Source organism: Vitis vinifera, chromosome 4, assembly GCF_030704535.1.
Source record: "Vitis vinifera cultivar Pinot Noir 40024 chromosome 4, ASM3070453v1".
Taxonomy (NCBI): domain Eukaryota; kingdom Viridiplantae; phylum Streptophyta; class Magnoliopsida; order Vitales; family Vitaceae; genus Vitis; species Vitis vinifera.
The window spans coordinates 7,757,537-7,775,419 of NC_081808.1; the positions used below are offsets into that span (position 1 = coordinate 7,757,537).

General features: G+C 31.7%; 1 protein-coding gene across 1 annotated transcript in view; it reads left to right on the forward strand.

Annotated features, from left to right (window-relative positions):
- Positions 1 to 11,289: 11,289 nt before the first annotated feature.
- The window catches only part of LOC100263954 (uncharacterized protein At1g32220, chloroplastic), a 39,332-nt gene continuing 32,738 nt past the window's right edge, over positions 11,290 to 17,883 (forward strand). Inside the window, exon 1 of the mRNA XM_002263783.4 lies at positions 11,290 to 11,487. Coding sequence (XP_002263819.1) covers positions 11,432 to 11,487 — 56 coding nt within the window. The 5' untranslated portion in view covers positions 11,290 to 11,431. The remainder of the gene's footprint in view (positions 11,488 to 17,883) is intronic.

Genomic DNA, 17,883 nt, shown 5'->3' on the forward strand with positions numbered 1-17,883 from the left:
TGTTTTTTTCTAGAGGAAATTTTGTTGTTGAAAATAGAGGGTAATTTTTCCCATCAAACCATCTCAATGGGTAGCCATTGTGGTAAAATCAGCCTGTGTTTTATGTGTTTTATGCATGTTATGTTGCCTGACTCACTTGCATTAAGTTTTGGATAAATATAATGTTTTTGAAATTGCTGGGGAAAGGGGTTGGGCAAGTGGTAGTTGAAATGCCACCACTGTTCATTTGTAGAGTGTGTTTCATCTTTTGTCCTCCACACCCTATGAAAGAAAATCAAGCAAACATGACATTGTATTAATTTTTAATACATCTTTTCCTCATTGTTTTATATTTTCTGCTATGATGATTTTGAGGTAGCACTTGAATAATCCCTTCCATTTTGCTAACTACGGTCTATTTTGGATTCCCTATTGAAGGAAATGCAACTTATACAGATCTATAGGAAGTCGAAAACACGGTTGGTTCCTAGAATAAGGATCTTGAAATTTTTAGTTAATTACCATTATAATTAAACATGAGCGGCTCATCCAGTCTCTCTTTTTATCCTTTTTAAACAAGGAGGATTATGTTGTAGGTAATCCTAGCAATCACATGTTTGAGAAAAAGCTCCCCCCAAATCGCAACCCAAACTAGGATCATATCAGGGGGTATGCCTAATATTAACCTTAAGTTCAATCGCATTAGGATTTCATCCAAAAACTTTAGCCCTAATAGATTGGTATACAAGTTGAAAGGATCATTGTCAATCAACACTTTTGTTACAATTCAAATATCAAAGACAAGCAAGTGCACAAAAATCTTCAATTACGAGGGGCATATATTTCTACAAGCATTACTTGCCATGTTCCTTTAAATTTCAATTACATAAAGGACTTCCTCAATTTCTCTACTTTGTTCATCATATGTAATTCACCAAGCAGCACTTACTTTATAAAATTAATTTCCCTACATAGGTCACTCTTCACATATATATATATATACCACTTTTATGAGCAACAAATCCATGTTATCAAGGCCCTAATAAAAGTACCTGCTTTGGTGCCTTTTCTGCAAACTCCACACGAAAATATCATATTCTACAAATTAAGTCAGTTACCTCCAGGTACCTCCACACTATTGCAATTTTTCTATTTTTTGAAGTAGAGAGAAACTCGACACCCTAATCCATGGAGATATTCCTACATGTGGAAACAATGGTTGTGCTTCGGAAAACGAGTTTGAAAGATATATGGGTAAGCAGTTGTAAGCATCCCTCTGCATAGATAGAGAGGTTACCTATGTTGTGAGTGTTTAGCTAGGTTGGCAATTCCAAACAAAATTCATAAGTGTCCCCTAACTCGACTTTCCAACTCCTCTTTAAACTACTTGACTTTGAAGACTAAGACTTTGCTAAGAGGCCGAGGTATGTAGTCGAGTGTGTGGTGATTGAATGTGAATCAACCCGGTTTTTAATCTTAAAATGTGTTAGAAAGTTAGGAGAAATGGTTTTTGGCGCAAAACTTTTATTCCCCTGTTTCTAGATCAATCCAAGTGTAGAGGTAGATCGATCCAACTAATTTTTTTAGATCAAATCTCAGCCATTAGATTAAGGGCTTCTTTTTACTCTTTAAAAAGCAATCTTCTCTCATTTTTCTGTAGAGTGACTGCAGAAAACGTGGAGAGATCAACCACTCCATGTGTTCTTTATTTTCTCTTCTCTTTTCCTAATTTGGGGGGTTTTGATTGCAAAGAAAATTCACTTCTCTTAATGTTTTTCAAGCAAATTTTTAATGAATTTTCTTGAGCAATAAATGGGTTTATTCATTCCTTCTTTCATATCTCAATCTCTCATTCTATTTGAGTTTGTGCAAAAACCTATTTTCTTCTTATGTGGATTCAAGAAGAGGTCGAGATTGAACTTGGTGCGGACTCCAAGTGTGCTCCGGAAGATGAAGGTGAGAAGTTGAAAGTGAAGGTACTAGTTAAGTGGTCCGTGAAGGATTGGTTGGCTTGAGCTAGGTAAAACCTTGTACTCAGTTTTTATTCTTCATATGGAGTTTTTCAATCGGTGGTAGGCCTGTGGTTTTTGATATCTTCAGAGGTTTTCCACGTTAAAATTTGGTGTTAATTGTCTATTTCTCTTACTCTACACTTTGATTTAATTTCTGTTTTCGATATCATTGATTACTTGGGTATACATGTTGAATGAAAGAAATATGAGGTGATACAAGTGTGATGATCCATGGAATATCCTTAATAATTTTTTTGCTCATTTTGGTTAATGATTGAGGATTGTTGAAGCATTTGCATGTGGTTTGCATTTATAAATTGTTGGGAGAGTGTTGTTGCATACATTCTTGCTTGTGGATATTATGCTTTGTTAAATAGTTATTGGAAGAGAAATTTCTTGACATTGAGAAAATCTAAGGTTAGATAATCTTTGTTGGAAGATTTTTTAAATTGCTCTACAACACCTATTCACCTCCCCTTCTAGGTGTAGTCCATTATTGAGATTCACCTTTTCATATGTACTATTGGACAAACTGAAGCATAGTTCATTGTTTGCCCCTGTCACTCTGCCCATTAAGTTTAAAGTTGAAAAGTTCCACTAGTGCTGTAAAACGATAATTAAACATGAGAATAATGATACAAAAAATATACTTATAAAATAAAACATCTCTAGAGGTATAAATGGTTCTATCAAAATCATAATTTTTCTATCCTTTTGTCATTGGCTCGAGCCTATCATAAAACCCATTTTTTTTTTGTCCTGGAGGCCATACACATTGATTTGTAATAAGTATCTTCCATTAAGTGGTAGTAATAGAAGAATGACAATCAAATTATCAAAGTAGTCCATGTCTATGGATTTGACAAAGGGTGTAGAGCAACTGTAATGACACTTTGATTTGATGGATCATCAATCAAACAAGCCGTCAGGTATGAGAGGATTCAAATTAGAGCTACTTTGATCCCATAATTAAAAAATTGAGGAATGAAAAAGGCTTTCTACATTTCATTAATCTCAACATTTTCTTTATGAAGTTTTTGTAACCTATAAAAGGAAGATTGAAAAAAGATGATGCTATATATAAGGAGAAATATAAAAAATGAAAGAAAATAGGATGATAAACCCCACATATGGCTCCACACATCTTGTTTTCAAGATTTTAGAAAATAAGCCTAAAGACACTATGAAAGAGAAAGTAAAAGTCCCATTGGCAATGATTCTAGGAAGCTCTTTTGGCGTAAAAAGTGTTTTTGAAAAAAATACATGTTTGACAAAATATCAAAAACACTTTTAAAACTCTGGAAAATCACTTGTAGTATTGGAAAATAACTTATAATATTTTTTAAAGAAACACTTAATACGTAATTATCTTAAAATTACTTCTGAAGAAAATACTTCTACTAGAAACACTATAAGTAAAAATACTATGAAACGCATTATAATAGTTTGTTTGACAGTACTTTTAAGATGCATTTTTAGGTTAAAAAGTGTTTGTGAAAAAATTTAGGTGTTTAGTAAAATTTAGGAAACACTTAAAATTTTGAAAAAGTTAGAAAATCACTTGTAGTGTTTTAAGAAGAAACACTTGATGGGCGATTCTCCTATAAACACTTCTATTAAAACTATTTCAAGTAGAAACATTATCATATGTACTCTAAGAAAGTATATAACAAGGAAATTTTTTTAAAAAAATATTAGTAATTTTTCACTTTTTGAATATAAAAAATTGAAATATATTTTATTTCACACAGAACTTATAACTCAAAATTATATTTATAACATTTTACTGGAAATAAAAAAAAAACTTTTTATTTTCTAGATGTAAAAGCTCATTCATCTATGGGTACTATCTACAAATTAATTCTTTAATATGAAATTATAAAATCATAACTTATTTTCATTAATCCTCTTAATGACCTTCATGTTGTTTAAATACCTTTATCCCAATTTTAAATACCATATGTTAATTCAAATTATTGTCCCTTTCAACTTTATCTTTTTCCTCAAAATGATTTTTTTTCATTTTATATTTATATGTTATATTTCTGAATTTAGTTGATAAATTATATACTAAAAAAATTCCTTATTTGTTTATTTATTACCTCGTAAGGAAAAAATTACCAAAATTATTAAATAACATAATTTACTTCAAATTGTTCTTTGTTTCAACATAAATTTTTATTTTGTTTTGTTTTGATTTTTATGTTTTTTTTTATAATATTGGTAATGTTGTGTTTTTGGTTATTTCATATAAAATTTATGTGGGTGAGTTGATTTTTTTTCTCTCTTTAAACTAGCTAATAGAACTTAGTGTGTCTTTTCTATTTTTAATAGTTAAAAAAGGTCATTGATTATAGTTGTAAATATGCATAATTAAAAAAAAAAGAGTATTTTTGAGCAATATTATATTGAAATAAATTATAACAAAACAATTTATATATATATATATATATATATATATATATATATATATATATATAAATTTCAATTATTTACAACATCATTGACTTTTAAAATAAAGAATAGAGGGCTTCAAATAATGTATATTTATTATATTTTTTTTGGTTTTTTATCATTACAATTAAATAGGAAAATATACTAAAGCATCCTTATTTTACCATTTTTATAAATTTTAAAAAAATAATTGCCTTAACCTAATCTATAGTGTTTCAATTTCAAAAACTATTAAAATTACAATAGTATTAATTAGTTTCCTTAAATAAACTAGCACATATTGTAATTTTTTATTGAAAAAGTAAAAAATTAGTCATAATTTTTTAAATATTTTTCTTTTATTACATCTTATCATAATTTTCATTTTTTTTAAATATAAGTTTGAAAAAATAAATTAATAGTACTTCTAACCTTTGTTAAAAAAACTTTAGAATTATTACACCTTATCCTTTAAACTTTGGGGTGTTTCGCAGTTTTTTTCTTTCATGATTAAATTTAAACATCATATCCTTCAAACTTAATAAAGAATAATAATTTATCGCCCAAACTTCAAAAAAAAAATCAATAAACAAATTATTAAGTGAAGAGATAATGTTGAAATGCAAATAAAAACGACTACAATCTAAATTGAAAATTGTCACACTTTAAAAATCACGAATAATCATATAAAGTCTTTCTAAAATTAAAAATCACGAATAATCATATAAAGTCTTTCTAAAATTAAAAATCAAAATTGGTGGCTACTATATTTTAAAAGCATTTAAAAAAATTTCACTTCAAAATTGGTTTTATCTTAAGTTGGAATCTTAGAGTGCAATAAAGAGCAACCTCCTTTATAAATTATAAAGGACTTGTAATTAAAGGCAAAATATTGTTCTTCAAGTTTATGAGATGATAGGTATTGAATATATGGGGGCAAAAATGTAAAACACATAAAATGTTGAGGAGTAAAGTCTATTGAATGCAACACTTTAAAAAACTTATTGAAATTAGCTTTTTTTAAAAGATAGGATATGGCAAATGCCACGTGTAACCTCTTTCCAAGATAATAAAATGCATACTTGTTTTAACTTTTTTTATTTTTTATTTTCTTATGTATATAGCTTGTATTTTTTTTATATATCAGGGTATTAAATAAAATTTAATACTTATTATTTAATAATTTAAATTAAATTATATTTAAATTATTGATTTAAAACTTATTACTTAATTTTTATTTTTAAGTATTAAGGTTATTTAATAAAATTAACTTAAAATTTATTCTAAATTAACAAATTGATATATTTATTCTTATAAATTATAATTAGAATAAAAGAGGTCGAGTAAGAGTGGAAATTGTGGAATTGTAAAAAAGACGTGGAGATAATTAATATAAATAAAACTAAAAAGGTAAAATAATGATATGAATTTTAAAATAAATTAATTATTTTTACTTGTTACTTAAATTTATTTTTAACTTTTAAGTCACAGTTCGTACACGCAATAATTAAATCTGTCTAATTATCTCCAAGCATAAAAACAGAAATATTTAATGTCTAATACTGTCTAATTTATTGCAAAAATTTAAGCATAATAACACAAATATTTGAATCTGAAAGTATTGTTTATTGAAAATATATCTTAATACAGAGAGTTGATGAATACAGGTTGTTGACAGCAGAGGGATGACTCTAACTCAAAGAAAAGTACAAGAGAAAATTTTTGAACTTTCAGAATTTTTGCACTCTCTAATTTTTTTCTGCTCTTGAAGCTATCTCTTTTGAACTCTCGAACCCTTGCCAGACTTTTGCTCTCTTCTTCTCTTTTCCAAACTCTTCCCAACTCTGCTCCAGGAAGAAGCTTTGAAGCCCTTTTTATAGGTGAGTCTCTGGGCTTTAATGTTTTGATTTCCCTCCACGTGTATGGAGATTGCAGGATGTAAGGTTCTTTTCTTCCTCTTCATTTTTATCACATGGCCAATGAGTCACCTTCTTGCTTTTTACTTTTGAGTCATAGTAAAAGACAAAATTTACTATTCAAAAACAGTATTCACTTTTTTTTTTTTTTACATACTTTTCTCTCTCTTTTTTTTTTTTTTTTTTTTTTTTACTGGATAAATACAAGAGAACAGTTGTACAAAATTACAAATGTACAAAAGATTCATGATATCTCTTAATTGAGCATTTCTAAGAGATATTTTTCAAACTTTTGTCTGGCTTCTTTTTCCAAGGCATACTCTCTTTTGTACTTATCAACAAGATAAGTAAATTGAGTTTGAAACAAAAGAGGGACTTCAGGAAAGTTATTTGCCAAGATGATTTTTGAATATTGTCTTAGTAATGAGATTATAGTTAGAAGAACTATAAATCTCATAATCAAGGTCTCTTGCAATCATTCTTGATCTCCAATTTCTGATTTGTTTTTTGAGACTGAATTTAGTATAGGGCCAAGGGTCCTCTATACCAAACAACTGATATTTTCTCTGATTGGCTTTGAGTAAAATGAGATGTTGAGCAGGGTAAACTCCTCCATCATTCGACCATTCAGGAGGTTTACTTTCTATGATAAGTTCAACAGATTTGAAATAATTGATGAAGGCATTTAAAACACAGACAACTAATTTTCTTCCAAATTTATCAGTTTAATCAGGATGAGAGAAAATCAATTGATAAAGAACTCCATAGTCCATGAGGAGGGTTGGAGTTAGCTCTATCGACTCATTGTTGAATTTGATGACTATTGGTTTATAACTGTGTAGGTCAATGTTGGCTTTGCATATACTGTAAGTAAGAGCACATTTACAGTCATGCCTTTCTAATGGAATTTCCTTACACAAGGGATCTAATTTTGGACAATTATTGAAATTGCTGTCATAGTGAGAAATCCAAGTAAAACTCATCCCTTGAATAATAATTCCAAAAGTGCTACAGTTAGCAAGAAATTGCATAATATGCTCTTGTTTTGCTTCCCCTGTAGCTTTAGCCTTTTCACAGATCATCTGTCTAATGTTTTCAAGAAGGTCCAAATTTTTCAACTTGAAAAATGAAAGTCTGGAAATTTGATATTCTTGGCTTTCCTCAGAAAGTTTTGAATCTTCATTTGGTTTTGAAAGTCCTTTTTGAAATTCATTTTGAAAATCTTTTGAAAATGCATCTTTGGATTCTTCTGCTTTTTCCCTGCAAATGAAATTTTCAAGATCTGTATCCATTGGGGTGCAATGTATATCAAAACTTGAAGGGTTAAAAAAACTTTCTAATTTATCATTTAACTATTTAAAATGGAAAGATAAGGCATTTAAAGCTTCCAACTTTTGAATATCACTTTTTGCATTCCAGAGGTTGTCTAAAATGCATTTTTGTGATCTGTCTAAACCTTCAATATCTTTATGAATCTGAAAGGACAGATTACATTTAGGAAATACTGGAAGAGTAAATTTCCCAAATGTAATTCTTTCTTGCTCCATCTGTAAACAAAATTCAAATTTTAGTATCTCTATTGAAGAATAGAACAAATATCTAATAGTTTTGTCTTTATCATACCAAATTTGAAAGTATATTGAGTTTATGAGAGGAACATAATTTCGAATAATGATGTTAAAATGAGTTTTTGAATATTTTGAAATCACATTTATTGATTTATATGAGCATGCACAAATACCATCACAGTCCTTTTGATTATCTGATTCTTCTTCTAGACTTGACTCTTCACTTGATATTTCTTGTGTTATTAGTATTTGATTGTCTTCTTCTGAGTCATAATTTTCACTTGATTCTTCATTTTCTTTATCAATCATTAATCCTATTATTAGATTTTTAAGTTTATCACTTATTTCTAATGAATTGATTTTATTTTCTAATTGACAATCTCTTGAATAATGACCTACTTTTCCACATTTATAACAAGTAGGTGTTTTCTTTTTTAAATTTGATTTGTTTGGAGGTTTTGATTTATTAGGAATAGATTTTACAAACTTCTTTTGAAATTTTGATTCTGTTGAAGGTTTTTTACTTTTTATTTTATTTTGTTTATTTTTTCTTTTTGAAGGGGCAACTAATGTATCATAACCGTAATATGAACAAAATTTTCCTAATTCTTTTCTGTTATCTTGTTTTTCTTTTTTCATTTGACTTTTTAATTTGAGATCAGTGCAAAGTGCTAAACCTTCATTATTAACAAAAGTAATTAATTCTCCATATGTTAATGACTCATAAGGAATCCTACCATTATGAATATTTCTTATTCTTTGTCTAACTTTTTCTGCAAATAAGGTGGGTAATCCTGATATAAATTTTTCTTTCCAATAATGATTTCCACAATTAGGTCTTGACATAACTTTGACTAAAAACATATCTTTATACCACTTAAAATCTTGAAATGTTGGACATCTAAGATTGTTAAGGATTTCAGAAGTTCTTTCTTGAAAATAGATTGGATCTCCTATAAAATGTTTTGTTATTGCAAATATTAGAGTATTGACAACATCTTCTTCATAAGTTTGGACTGATGTTCCTTCTTCTTTGATTATTGTCTTTTTTGCATTTAATATATATTCTCTATCATTTTGACTCAAATAATTATCCCACCATCCTTTAAGCAAACCAGTGAATCCTATGACCAAGGCACCGGCAGCATGAAAGTCAGAATTACTAGTCTTGATTCTATATGCATTAGCAGCCATCATCATTTCATGAAGTAAATTAATTATTTGATGTTCACTCATTCCATCTATATTCCATTCATAAAAACTACTACCATCATAACTAGCAGCTAATTGATAATTTCTTTCTTCTAATTGGACATCAGGAAAAGAGGGTTTTGAATAATAATTTTTTCTACTTACAAAATTATTAGAAATTGCATTGACTGTTGCAGGAGGTTTTACTATTGAATCAGGAGACATTTTGAATTGTTCTTCTAATTTATTTATTTCTGATTTTCCTTTTGTTATAGTTTGAATTTGATTCTTAGTTTGATTAATACCATTAATATTGAGTTTATCTAATCTGATTTGTATTTCTTTTAACATTATTTCTGTTGGTGTTGCTAATTGAATATTTGATTTTGCAGAAAAAAATATAGGAATAATAAAAGGTTGGTCTAAACACTTAGAAGATGATGATGATGAAGATGATGATGATGATGATAAAGTTGAAGAAACTTTTGAAGAAAATTGTAATTTTGATGTTGTTGTTTCTCCTATCCTCTCTCCCGGGGCAGACGAAAACAAAAATTGAGAAATTTTTGTTGTCTGTTGATTCACATATTAAAGAGAATGATTTGTATAATTTAATTGTTGTTGAATTTGTCTAATATCCTTATAAATTATGGGATTTTGTTCATCTTTGGTTCTTGGAATTTTGAAGGGTGATGCAGAAATTGAATTATTGTCAAAATTGAATTGATGATTATTTAAGGGTGGTTGTGAACCTAATTCTGTGGTTATTGTTAAAATTCTTTTTTGAATATTTTCTAAGTGTTTTAAGGCTAATTGATGTCCTTCTTTATCTCTTAAAGTTATAATTTGTTTTCTTTGTTTTTTAAGTTTGAAAAACCAATAGAAAAAGGGAATAGTAATTTTCTTTTGATTCATATATTTTTCATATTGTTTTCTTAATGCATTTCTAGTTTGAGGAGGAAATGTTTGAAAATAGGCTCTTTTTGTATCATTTTGAGGAGAAAAATAATCCGATTTTATCCATTCTATATTAGGAGTAAAAGGAGTCTTTTTGTAATTTTTCTTATGAATTATGTTGACTTGATTAGGAAACATATCTGAATGAGTAGGAGACGCAGGAGGAGATTCATTTTGTTGATAAACAGGAATAGGAATTTTTGGAGCAAAATTGACACTATTTAAACTAGCATTTGAAGTAGAAGGTCTTGAAGACATGAAAAAATTTATTGAAATAATATCTAGAAGCTGAAGAAAATTCTATTTGAATAGTACCATCAGTATGTTGAATAATTTTTGAAGGAGTTGTTAAAGGTTTAATAGGTTTTGGATGGGTTAAATCTTTTAATTCCCATTGACAGTCTTGAGTAATTTCATTCCATTTTAATTTTTTAGGAACAAAAGCTTGAGTATTATTAGGATTGTATTGTAATAATAATGTTTCATCTTTAACAGATTGACATATGACTCTAGGATTTAATTGAGTAGTCATGACTTTATAATATATTCTATAAATTATTGCTATAGTTTGAGCTTTTTCTACAAAATTCATGTTTTTAGTTTTAATATTTAAAGTTAAACTAAAAAGTATACTAGGATCATTTATATTCATAGAAAAGTTTGGAAAACAATTAAAATAAATAGGACCATTAGCAAGGTTTGAATCTATCATGCTAAGTATTGAATCAGTAAAATTTATAGATCTAGAAATGCATTGAGCATCACCCATCACATCAAAATCATTTATATATTTGTTTTTCTAATAAAATTACTTTTAAAAATAAAAGTAATTTGAGATAAAACCATTTTTAAAAGTAACAATTTCACATTTCATTATTTCAATAAAAATCACTTGCCTAAAAAACACTTTTTACTTAATTCTTAACAAACTTTATCAATCTAAAAGTTATTTTTTAATTTTTTATATTGCAAATTTCTTTTTAAAAATACTGAATTTAATTAAAAATCTCTATTTTTTGTGAAGAAAAAAATACATTAAAGCGCACAACAAATATATAAGACATTTGTGCATTGATTGAGCCCTCATGGTTGGGGTCACATTCCAGAAGGTCATTTTTATTTTTTTATTACTCCTCTCACTTTTTTATTTTGTTGGGCTGGCAAAAAGCCACGTACGCACCGACACGTGTCACTAGCATGACGCGTCATGTGTCCTGTTAATTCTCCAGTCTCTTCCCCTCTCCCCGTCTCTGGATCCCTCACTTGTTCCAAACGCCAGTTTTTGATCACCGTTTTTTCTCTCTACCCTAGCTCTCTTCCACACAATCTTGAACTGATTCGGACAAGACCCGTAAAATAATTCAAGAGAACTCAAATGAAGACGATCATTTCGCAGTTGATCCATTCGAGATCGTCCCTGTCTCGTTTCTAGTAAGACTTTTTATTTTTATTTTTATTTTTATTTTTTCCTTTTAAACATTACCGACTTTAATTTTACTTTAATCTTGTGGGTTTTTTTGTTTCATTGATGTGTGATTTTTTTTTGGTCTTTTAGTTGTTTGGTTGCTGAGAAAATGTAGAAAAGAAACGAAGAATGTAAGAGTGTCCTTTTTTTATTTAAAGTTTTAACAATGCCCTTTTTTTTAATTTTAATTTTTGGACCATTCCTCTTGAAAATTTGCTTGAATTTGTTTGTTTTTCACTGCATAACTGTTTGTGACCCTGTTTTTGTTCGGTTGCCGTGAAATTTTAGGAAAGAAAAAGAAAATAAAACGATTTTTTTTTTTTCGTTTTTAATTTATTTTTTAACTATTCCTGTCATGAAATTTTGTGGATTTTCTGTTACATTGGAGGGTGGCCATGTTTTTATTTTGGGCTTTATTTGGTTGCTGGGAAAATGTGGAGAAGTAAAAGAAAAATCTCCCTTTTTTTTGAGGTTTAGTTTGATGAAAGCCCTACTTAAATTAAACCAAATTATTGTGTGTTTTCCTTTTCTATTTTGGAGAGAAACTTTTAAGCTCATTGAAATTGTAATTCACCATTTTAATTTTCCATATTTTACTACATTTTGAAGAATAGCAAATGGAGTGTTGGTCGGTTCTGTTAGTTGCTGATAAAATGTCAGAGAAAAAAAAAAGGGAAACTGACAAATTGAAAGATAACATGTTTCTGTACAGTATATCTGGAAATGAAAACTCTAGCTAGGTGAGCCTAATGAAACCATTTGGCGGAGTTGAAATGTTCAATACTTTTTATAACAAGTCAATAAAAAATGAGTTTCAATATATATATTTTACTTTATTTTTTGTGTAGTTTTTTATTTCACCTATTTTGTCAGCAACCAAATAGAGTGTTAGATTTGAACTTTTGCTTGTGCTCTTCTACATTTTTTTAGAAAGGTGTAGGAAGTTAATTGAAAATTTTAGGTCTTACAACAATTATGCCGGTTCCAAGTAGTTTAACTTCTTTAATTTTTCCACATGGATTGAACTACTACTTCAGATAAAAGTGTAGTTTTGTTGTGATAGGGATCTTGTTCATTCTACAGAGGAAGATAGAATAAGAAATGAGAGTGCAGTCATAAAAGGTAGCCTGATAGAGGTAAGATCAATACATGGGCAGCATAGAAGAATCACCCAAAGAACAAAATTAGAGTAGAAACCTCCTCCCCACCAGCCTTAGGTTAAGATCTATAGGTCAGATAATACTGGAAAAGAAAATCTCTCCCTACCCAAAAGCATATCTGACCATCTAACAGAGAATTAAGTAATAAAAAATTTAGTTGCACATGTTGGTACACTTAACCTTCAAAACATTTGTTTGAAAGGACAAGAGAAAGGCATCTGTCTAAAAGGACAAGATGATTGACAAAAGGGAGAAATTGGTAGAGGTAGCAAACAATAATTTTGTAACCAAAGATCCTGAGAAATGTGATTCTCATTGGAGCTGAATGGTGCAAATGGATTCTTGTAAATTTGTATTCGACCCCCAAGTAATTGGAATTAGTGCTTTTTGAGTTGTGATGAGTCCTTTTAAGTATATGTTTGTATACATTGACGAATAGGATGACATTGTTCAACTAATTTTATGCTAAACCTTTTTTTTTTTTATAGGTACAAATTTATGCTCAACCCCGAACCAGGGTTCTCTAAATTTTTTATATTACTAGAATATTTTTGTTCTTATGTTATTTGACTGTGTTAAAATTTTGATTAACATAATATATTAACATATCTATGCTAGTGGCCTTGGATCATTCTCTCTTTCATGGACCTGATAAGGTATTATTTTTATTTTTTTACCTTTCTCATAGGGAATGAGAACCTATAATTTCTAGGAGCAGACTAATGTGATAGAATGAAGGGCACTATCTTTCTTTTCAATAGGTAATAAAATTCAATAAAGATGCCAAGGTCACATGTATATTAGCACAATGCATCTCATATGACAATCTCCAAAACTATCTTTGGCACAAGCCCATGGAAATGCAACCTAATTGAGAAGAAAGTGTCATAGCTCCACTTTGCAATGCATCAAAATGATCTAACATCTCCTCATTGTGCTTGCATGTAACACCAATTTGGGATGGTTTTCTCTAGTAAAAACAAGTGGCTAATGTTCAATTGTTTGCCTAAGAATGTTGTCTAAGCATAGAAAGAGTCTTTTGGATCAACTCCTCTTACCATCTATCTTCAAGGAAGCTGGCTTCTTCTTATACCATACAATGTGATTTCACCAAAAACTTTTATTTGTGCTCTGTTTTCGCCTAACGCTATCCTCCTCTATTTTCTTCATGCAATTCCCCATACAACATGAAAATCAAGGAAAGAAAAAAGAAATAAGGAAAAATGTCCACAATTTTTATGGTTATAATATTTGAAATATATAAATAAAAATTGTATTTGTTTGTAAATATATAAAAGCATTTTGTATATATATATATATTTATTTATTAAATATTACTATACAACAACATTATTTTAGGTTGTATTATTCATATATTTTTAATTCTTTTCTTTTTCAAATTAAAATGTATTTTTTTAATCATTTTTTTTTGGTTTTCCATAAAGACTAATATAAAAATTGAGAAAAAAAAAAAATGAAGAAAATAGAAGATAGAAACAAATTTATGATTCATGGGATGTGTATATCCCTTATCTCAACTAAGAATTATCATATTCCATATATATAGGATATATAGAAATGAGGTTGGATAAGTTATCTTACCACTTGTTCTATGTCATGGTTGGTTGAACATGAGATATGATAAGTGATAGAATAAAACCAAATAGAAAATATGGAACAAAGACTCTTTTGGGGATATCAATGAGAGAAAGGAAGCCATATTGAGAAACATTACAAGAATTGACTCTTGGGAGGGGGAAGGAGTTTAATCTTCTAAGTTGGTTGCTTGAAGTGCTATTATTTTTTTGATAGGTAAAGGAAAAATTCATTAAAAGCCAAAGAGGCTAAAGAGTATGCACGGAGTATACCAAGGAACAAAAGAACAAAAAACAACAAGGCAACAAGCCTATCCCTTACTTGGTAGCTAACTAGTCTACAAAATCAATCAAAGAGAAAGTGTGTTCCTCTATATACACTCTAGCCCAATTCACAAAAGTGTACAAAAAAATAGATTTAATTTATTGGTCATTCCTCTCAACATCGTCGAAGGCCCCCTATTCCTTTCTTTCCAAATGATCCACAACAAGCAGAGGGGGGTAGCTCTCCAAGCTTTCTCCCTTTTCTTGCCCACAAAAGAACCATGCCATCCCAAGAGGTTCCTCCTAACAGAGGAGTGCATCACCCATTGCACCCCAAAAAGGGAGAAGATTAGAAGCCATAACATTCTAGCCTTCTCACAAAACAAAAGAAGGTGATATGTGGTTTCCTCTTCATTTTTGCATAGATAGCACCTGTTGGGGATGTTCCAACCACTTCTCTTTAGGCGATCAATGGTGAGTAGCCTGCTCCAAGCCGCCTCCCAACCAAAGAAGCTAGCCCTAATTGGAACCCAAGGCGTCCAGATAACTCTAGCCTGGAAAGGAGGTCTAGTGCTCCTTGAGAACGAGTCATAAAAAGACTTGACTGAGAAAGTCCCATTCTCGTTCTCTCTCCACCAAAGCAAGTCATCCACTCCTCTTCTAATGGTCAAAGGATGAAGCTTACTTAACAAGCTTTCTACTCCCCCCACCTCCCAATCATTTAGGTGTCTATTAAAACGTAGCCCCAGCTGCCCCTAACTCCATCCTCCTCCCAAGCCTCAACAACCCATCCTTCTTTGTTGACTGCTAAATTAAACAAGTTTGGGAAAGTATCTTCCAGAGATTGATTTTCACATCATAAGTCCTTCCAAAATTTCACTCTAGTACCATCCTCTATGATGAAGCGGGAGTGAGTTCTAATGTTCTCCCAACCATTTCTGATGGCCTTCCAAACCCCCACACCATAACTGTCTCTTACACCTTTGGAGCACCCCCCCTCTCCCCCTTCTTGAAGGCCGTACTTTCCAGTGATAATTTGCTTCCATAGGGGATCATTCTCATTAGCAAATCTCTACAACCACTTCCCAAGTAAGGCCTTATTAAAGGCAGCTAGGCTGCGGATGCCTAGGCCTCCATCATTTTTAGCAGCACAAATAATCTTCCAACTTACCAAGTGAGGTCTATTCTCTAAGGCGCCTCCGCCCTATAAGAAATCTCTTTGAATCTTTTCGAGCCTTGCACACACTCTCTTGGGAATCACAAAGAGAGAAAGAAAGTAGGTTGGGAGGCTAGAGAGGGTGCGTTTTAGCAAGGTAAGTCAACTACCTTTGGAGAGATATTGCCTTTTCCACAGAGACAACCTTTTTTTGAATCTTTCTTCCACTACATCCCACACCCTAGTGGATTTGTAAGGGGCCCTAAGGGGGAGACCCAGGTAGGAGGTGGGTAAACTCCCAATCTTACAACCCCAAGACCGGGGCAAGAGTCTCCATAGGAACGCCTTCACCCATTGGGATGGCCTCACTTTTGCTCAAGTTAACTTTTAACTCCGAAATCGCCTCAAACCACATAAAAGTCCAGCTAAGATATTGCAACTATTCTGCATCAGTGTCACAGGAAATCAAGGTATCATCGACAAACAAGAGATGGGACACAATCAGCCCCTCTCTTCCTCTTCCTCCCACTTTGAAACCGGAAATAAAGCCACCATTTCTTGCACTTGACAACAATTGGCTAAGAGCTTCCATGGTCAAAAGGAAAAGATAGGGGGAAAGGGGGTCGCCCTGTCTCAATCCCCTAGAGCTATGAAAAAATCTTGGAGGGCTCTCATTGATGAGGATCGAGAAGGTAGCCGTAGAGTAGCACCATTTCATCCAATTGATCCATCTATGCCCAAATCCCATCTTGGACATCACAACCATAAGAAAGTCCCAATTGACATGGTCAAATGCCTTCTCAATATCCATCTTAAGGAGGAGGCCCGACGTGTTGTCTTTCAATTTAGAATTAAGGGCTTTGCTATCAATTAGAACAGTGTCTAGAATCTGTCTTCCTTGGATGAAAGCTTGCTGAGAATCAGAAATCACCTCCCCTATCACCAATTTCAGCCTATTAACAAGAACCTTGACAAGCAATTTGTACACACTCCCTACCAGGCTGATTGGCCTGAAATCTCTTAGGTCTTAGGTTCCTTCCTTTTTCGGAATGAGCACAAGGAATGTGGAATTTAAGCTTCTCTGGAAGGTCCCATGGAGATAAAACTCTCTAAAGAGCCCCAAAATATCTGATTTAACAACATCCCAACAAAACAACCAAATGGCCATTGTGAAACCGTCCGGGCCTAGGGCTTTATCACCGCAGCAGCTACTCAAGGCTGCAAAAAATTCTTCCTCAGAAAACATCACCTCTAGGCTGCTGGCCGAATCTTCCCCCAGCACCTTAAAGTTTAGGCCATTAATACTTGGCCTCCAATCCCCTGATTCTGAGAGGAGGGACTGGTAGGCTCTGCAAACTCCTTTTTTGATTTCTTCATTAGAAGAGAAAGACACCTCATTCACTCTAAATTTTGACAGGAAGTTCCTCCTTGCCCTAGCATTGGCCATTTTGTGGAAGTACCTGGTATTTTTATCACCTTCTCTTAACTAGATTTCTCTTGACTTTTGTCTATAAGAAGTTTCTTCCAGAAGGGCCCACTTCTTATAGTCCTCAAGAGCCAACCTTTTAGCCTCAGCCTCCCTAGGAATAAGAGAGTTCTCATTCTCTTTGGCCTCCCAACTCTGCAGGGGGGAGAAGGACTCTGCTTTATTGTACGAGAAATTACCTACCACCTTCCTGTTTCATTTCTTCAAATCCTTCTTGAGCACTTTTAGTTTCTCAGCAATGCAATGACTACTATAGCCTTCAACAAAGTAACCATTCCACCAACTCTTTACTGGGTCTTTGAAACCTTCAATCTTCAGCCACATATTTTCAAAACGGAAGGGGCTTTTTCCTGATGAGAACCCTCCAGCTTCTAGGACTATGGGGTTGTGATCAGAAACCAGACGAGGGGGAGCGGACTGAGTAATGGTAGAAAAGTGGTCCTCCCATTAGTCCGAAATCAAGAAGCGATCCAATCTAGAGGCAACCTGAGAATTCAAACCCCCTATCCAAGTGAAAGGGCCTCCAGCCAGAGGAAAATTCCTTAGCCCCAAATCCCCTATCACCTCTGAAAATCTCCTCATTTCAACCGTGAGTCTTGGGGCATTCCTTCTTTCCTCTGGGAATCTTATAGCGTTAAAGTCCCCTCCTATGCACCAAGGATCCTCCCAAAGACCACAGATGGCTTCTAGCTCCTCCCAAA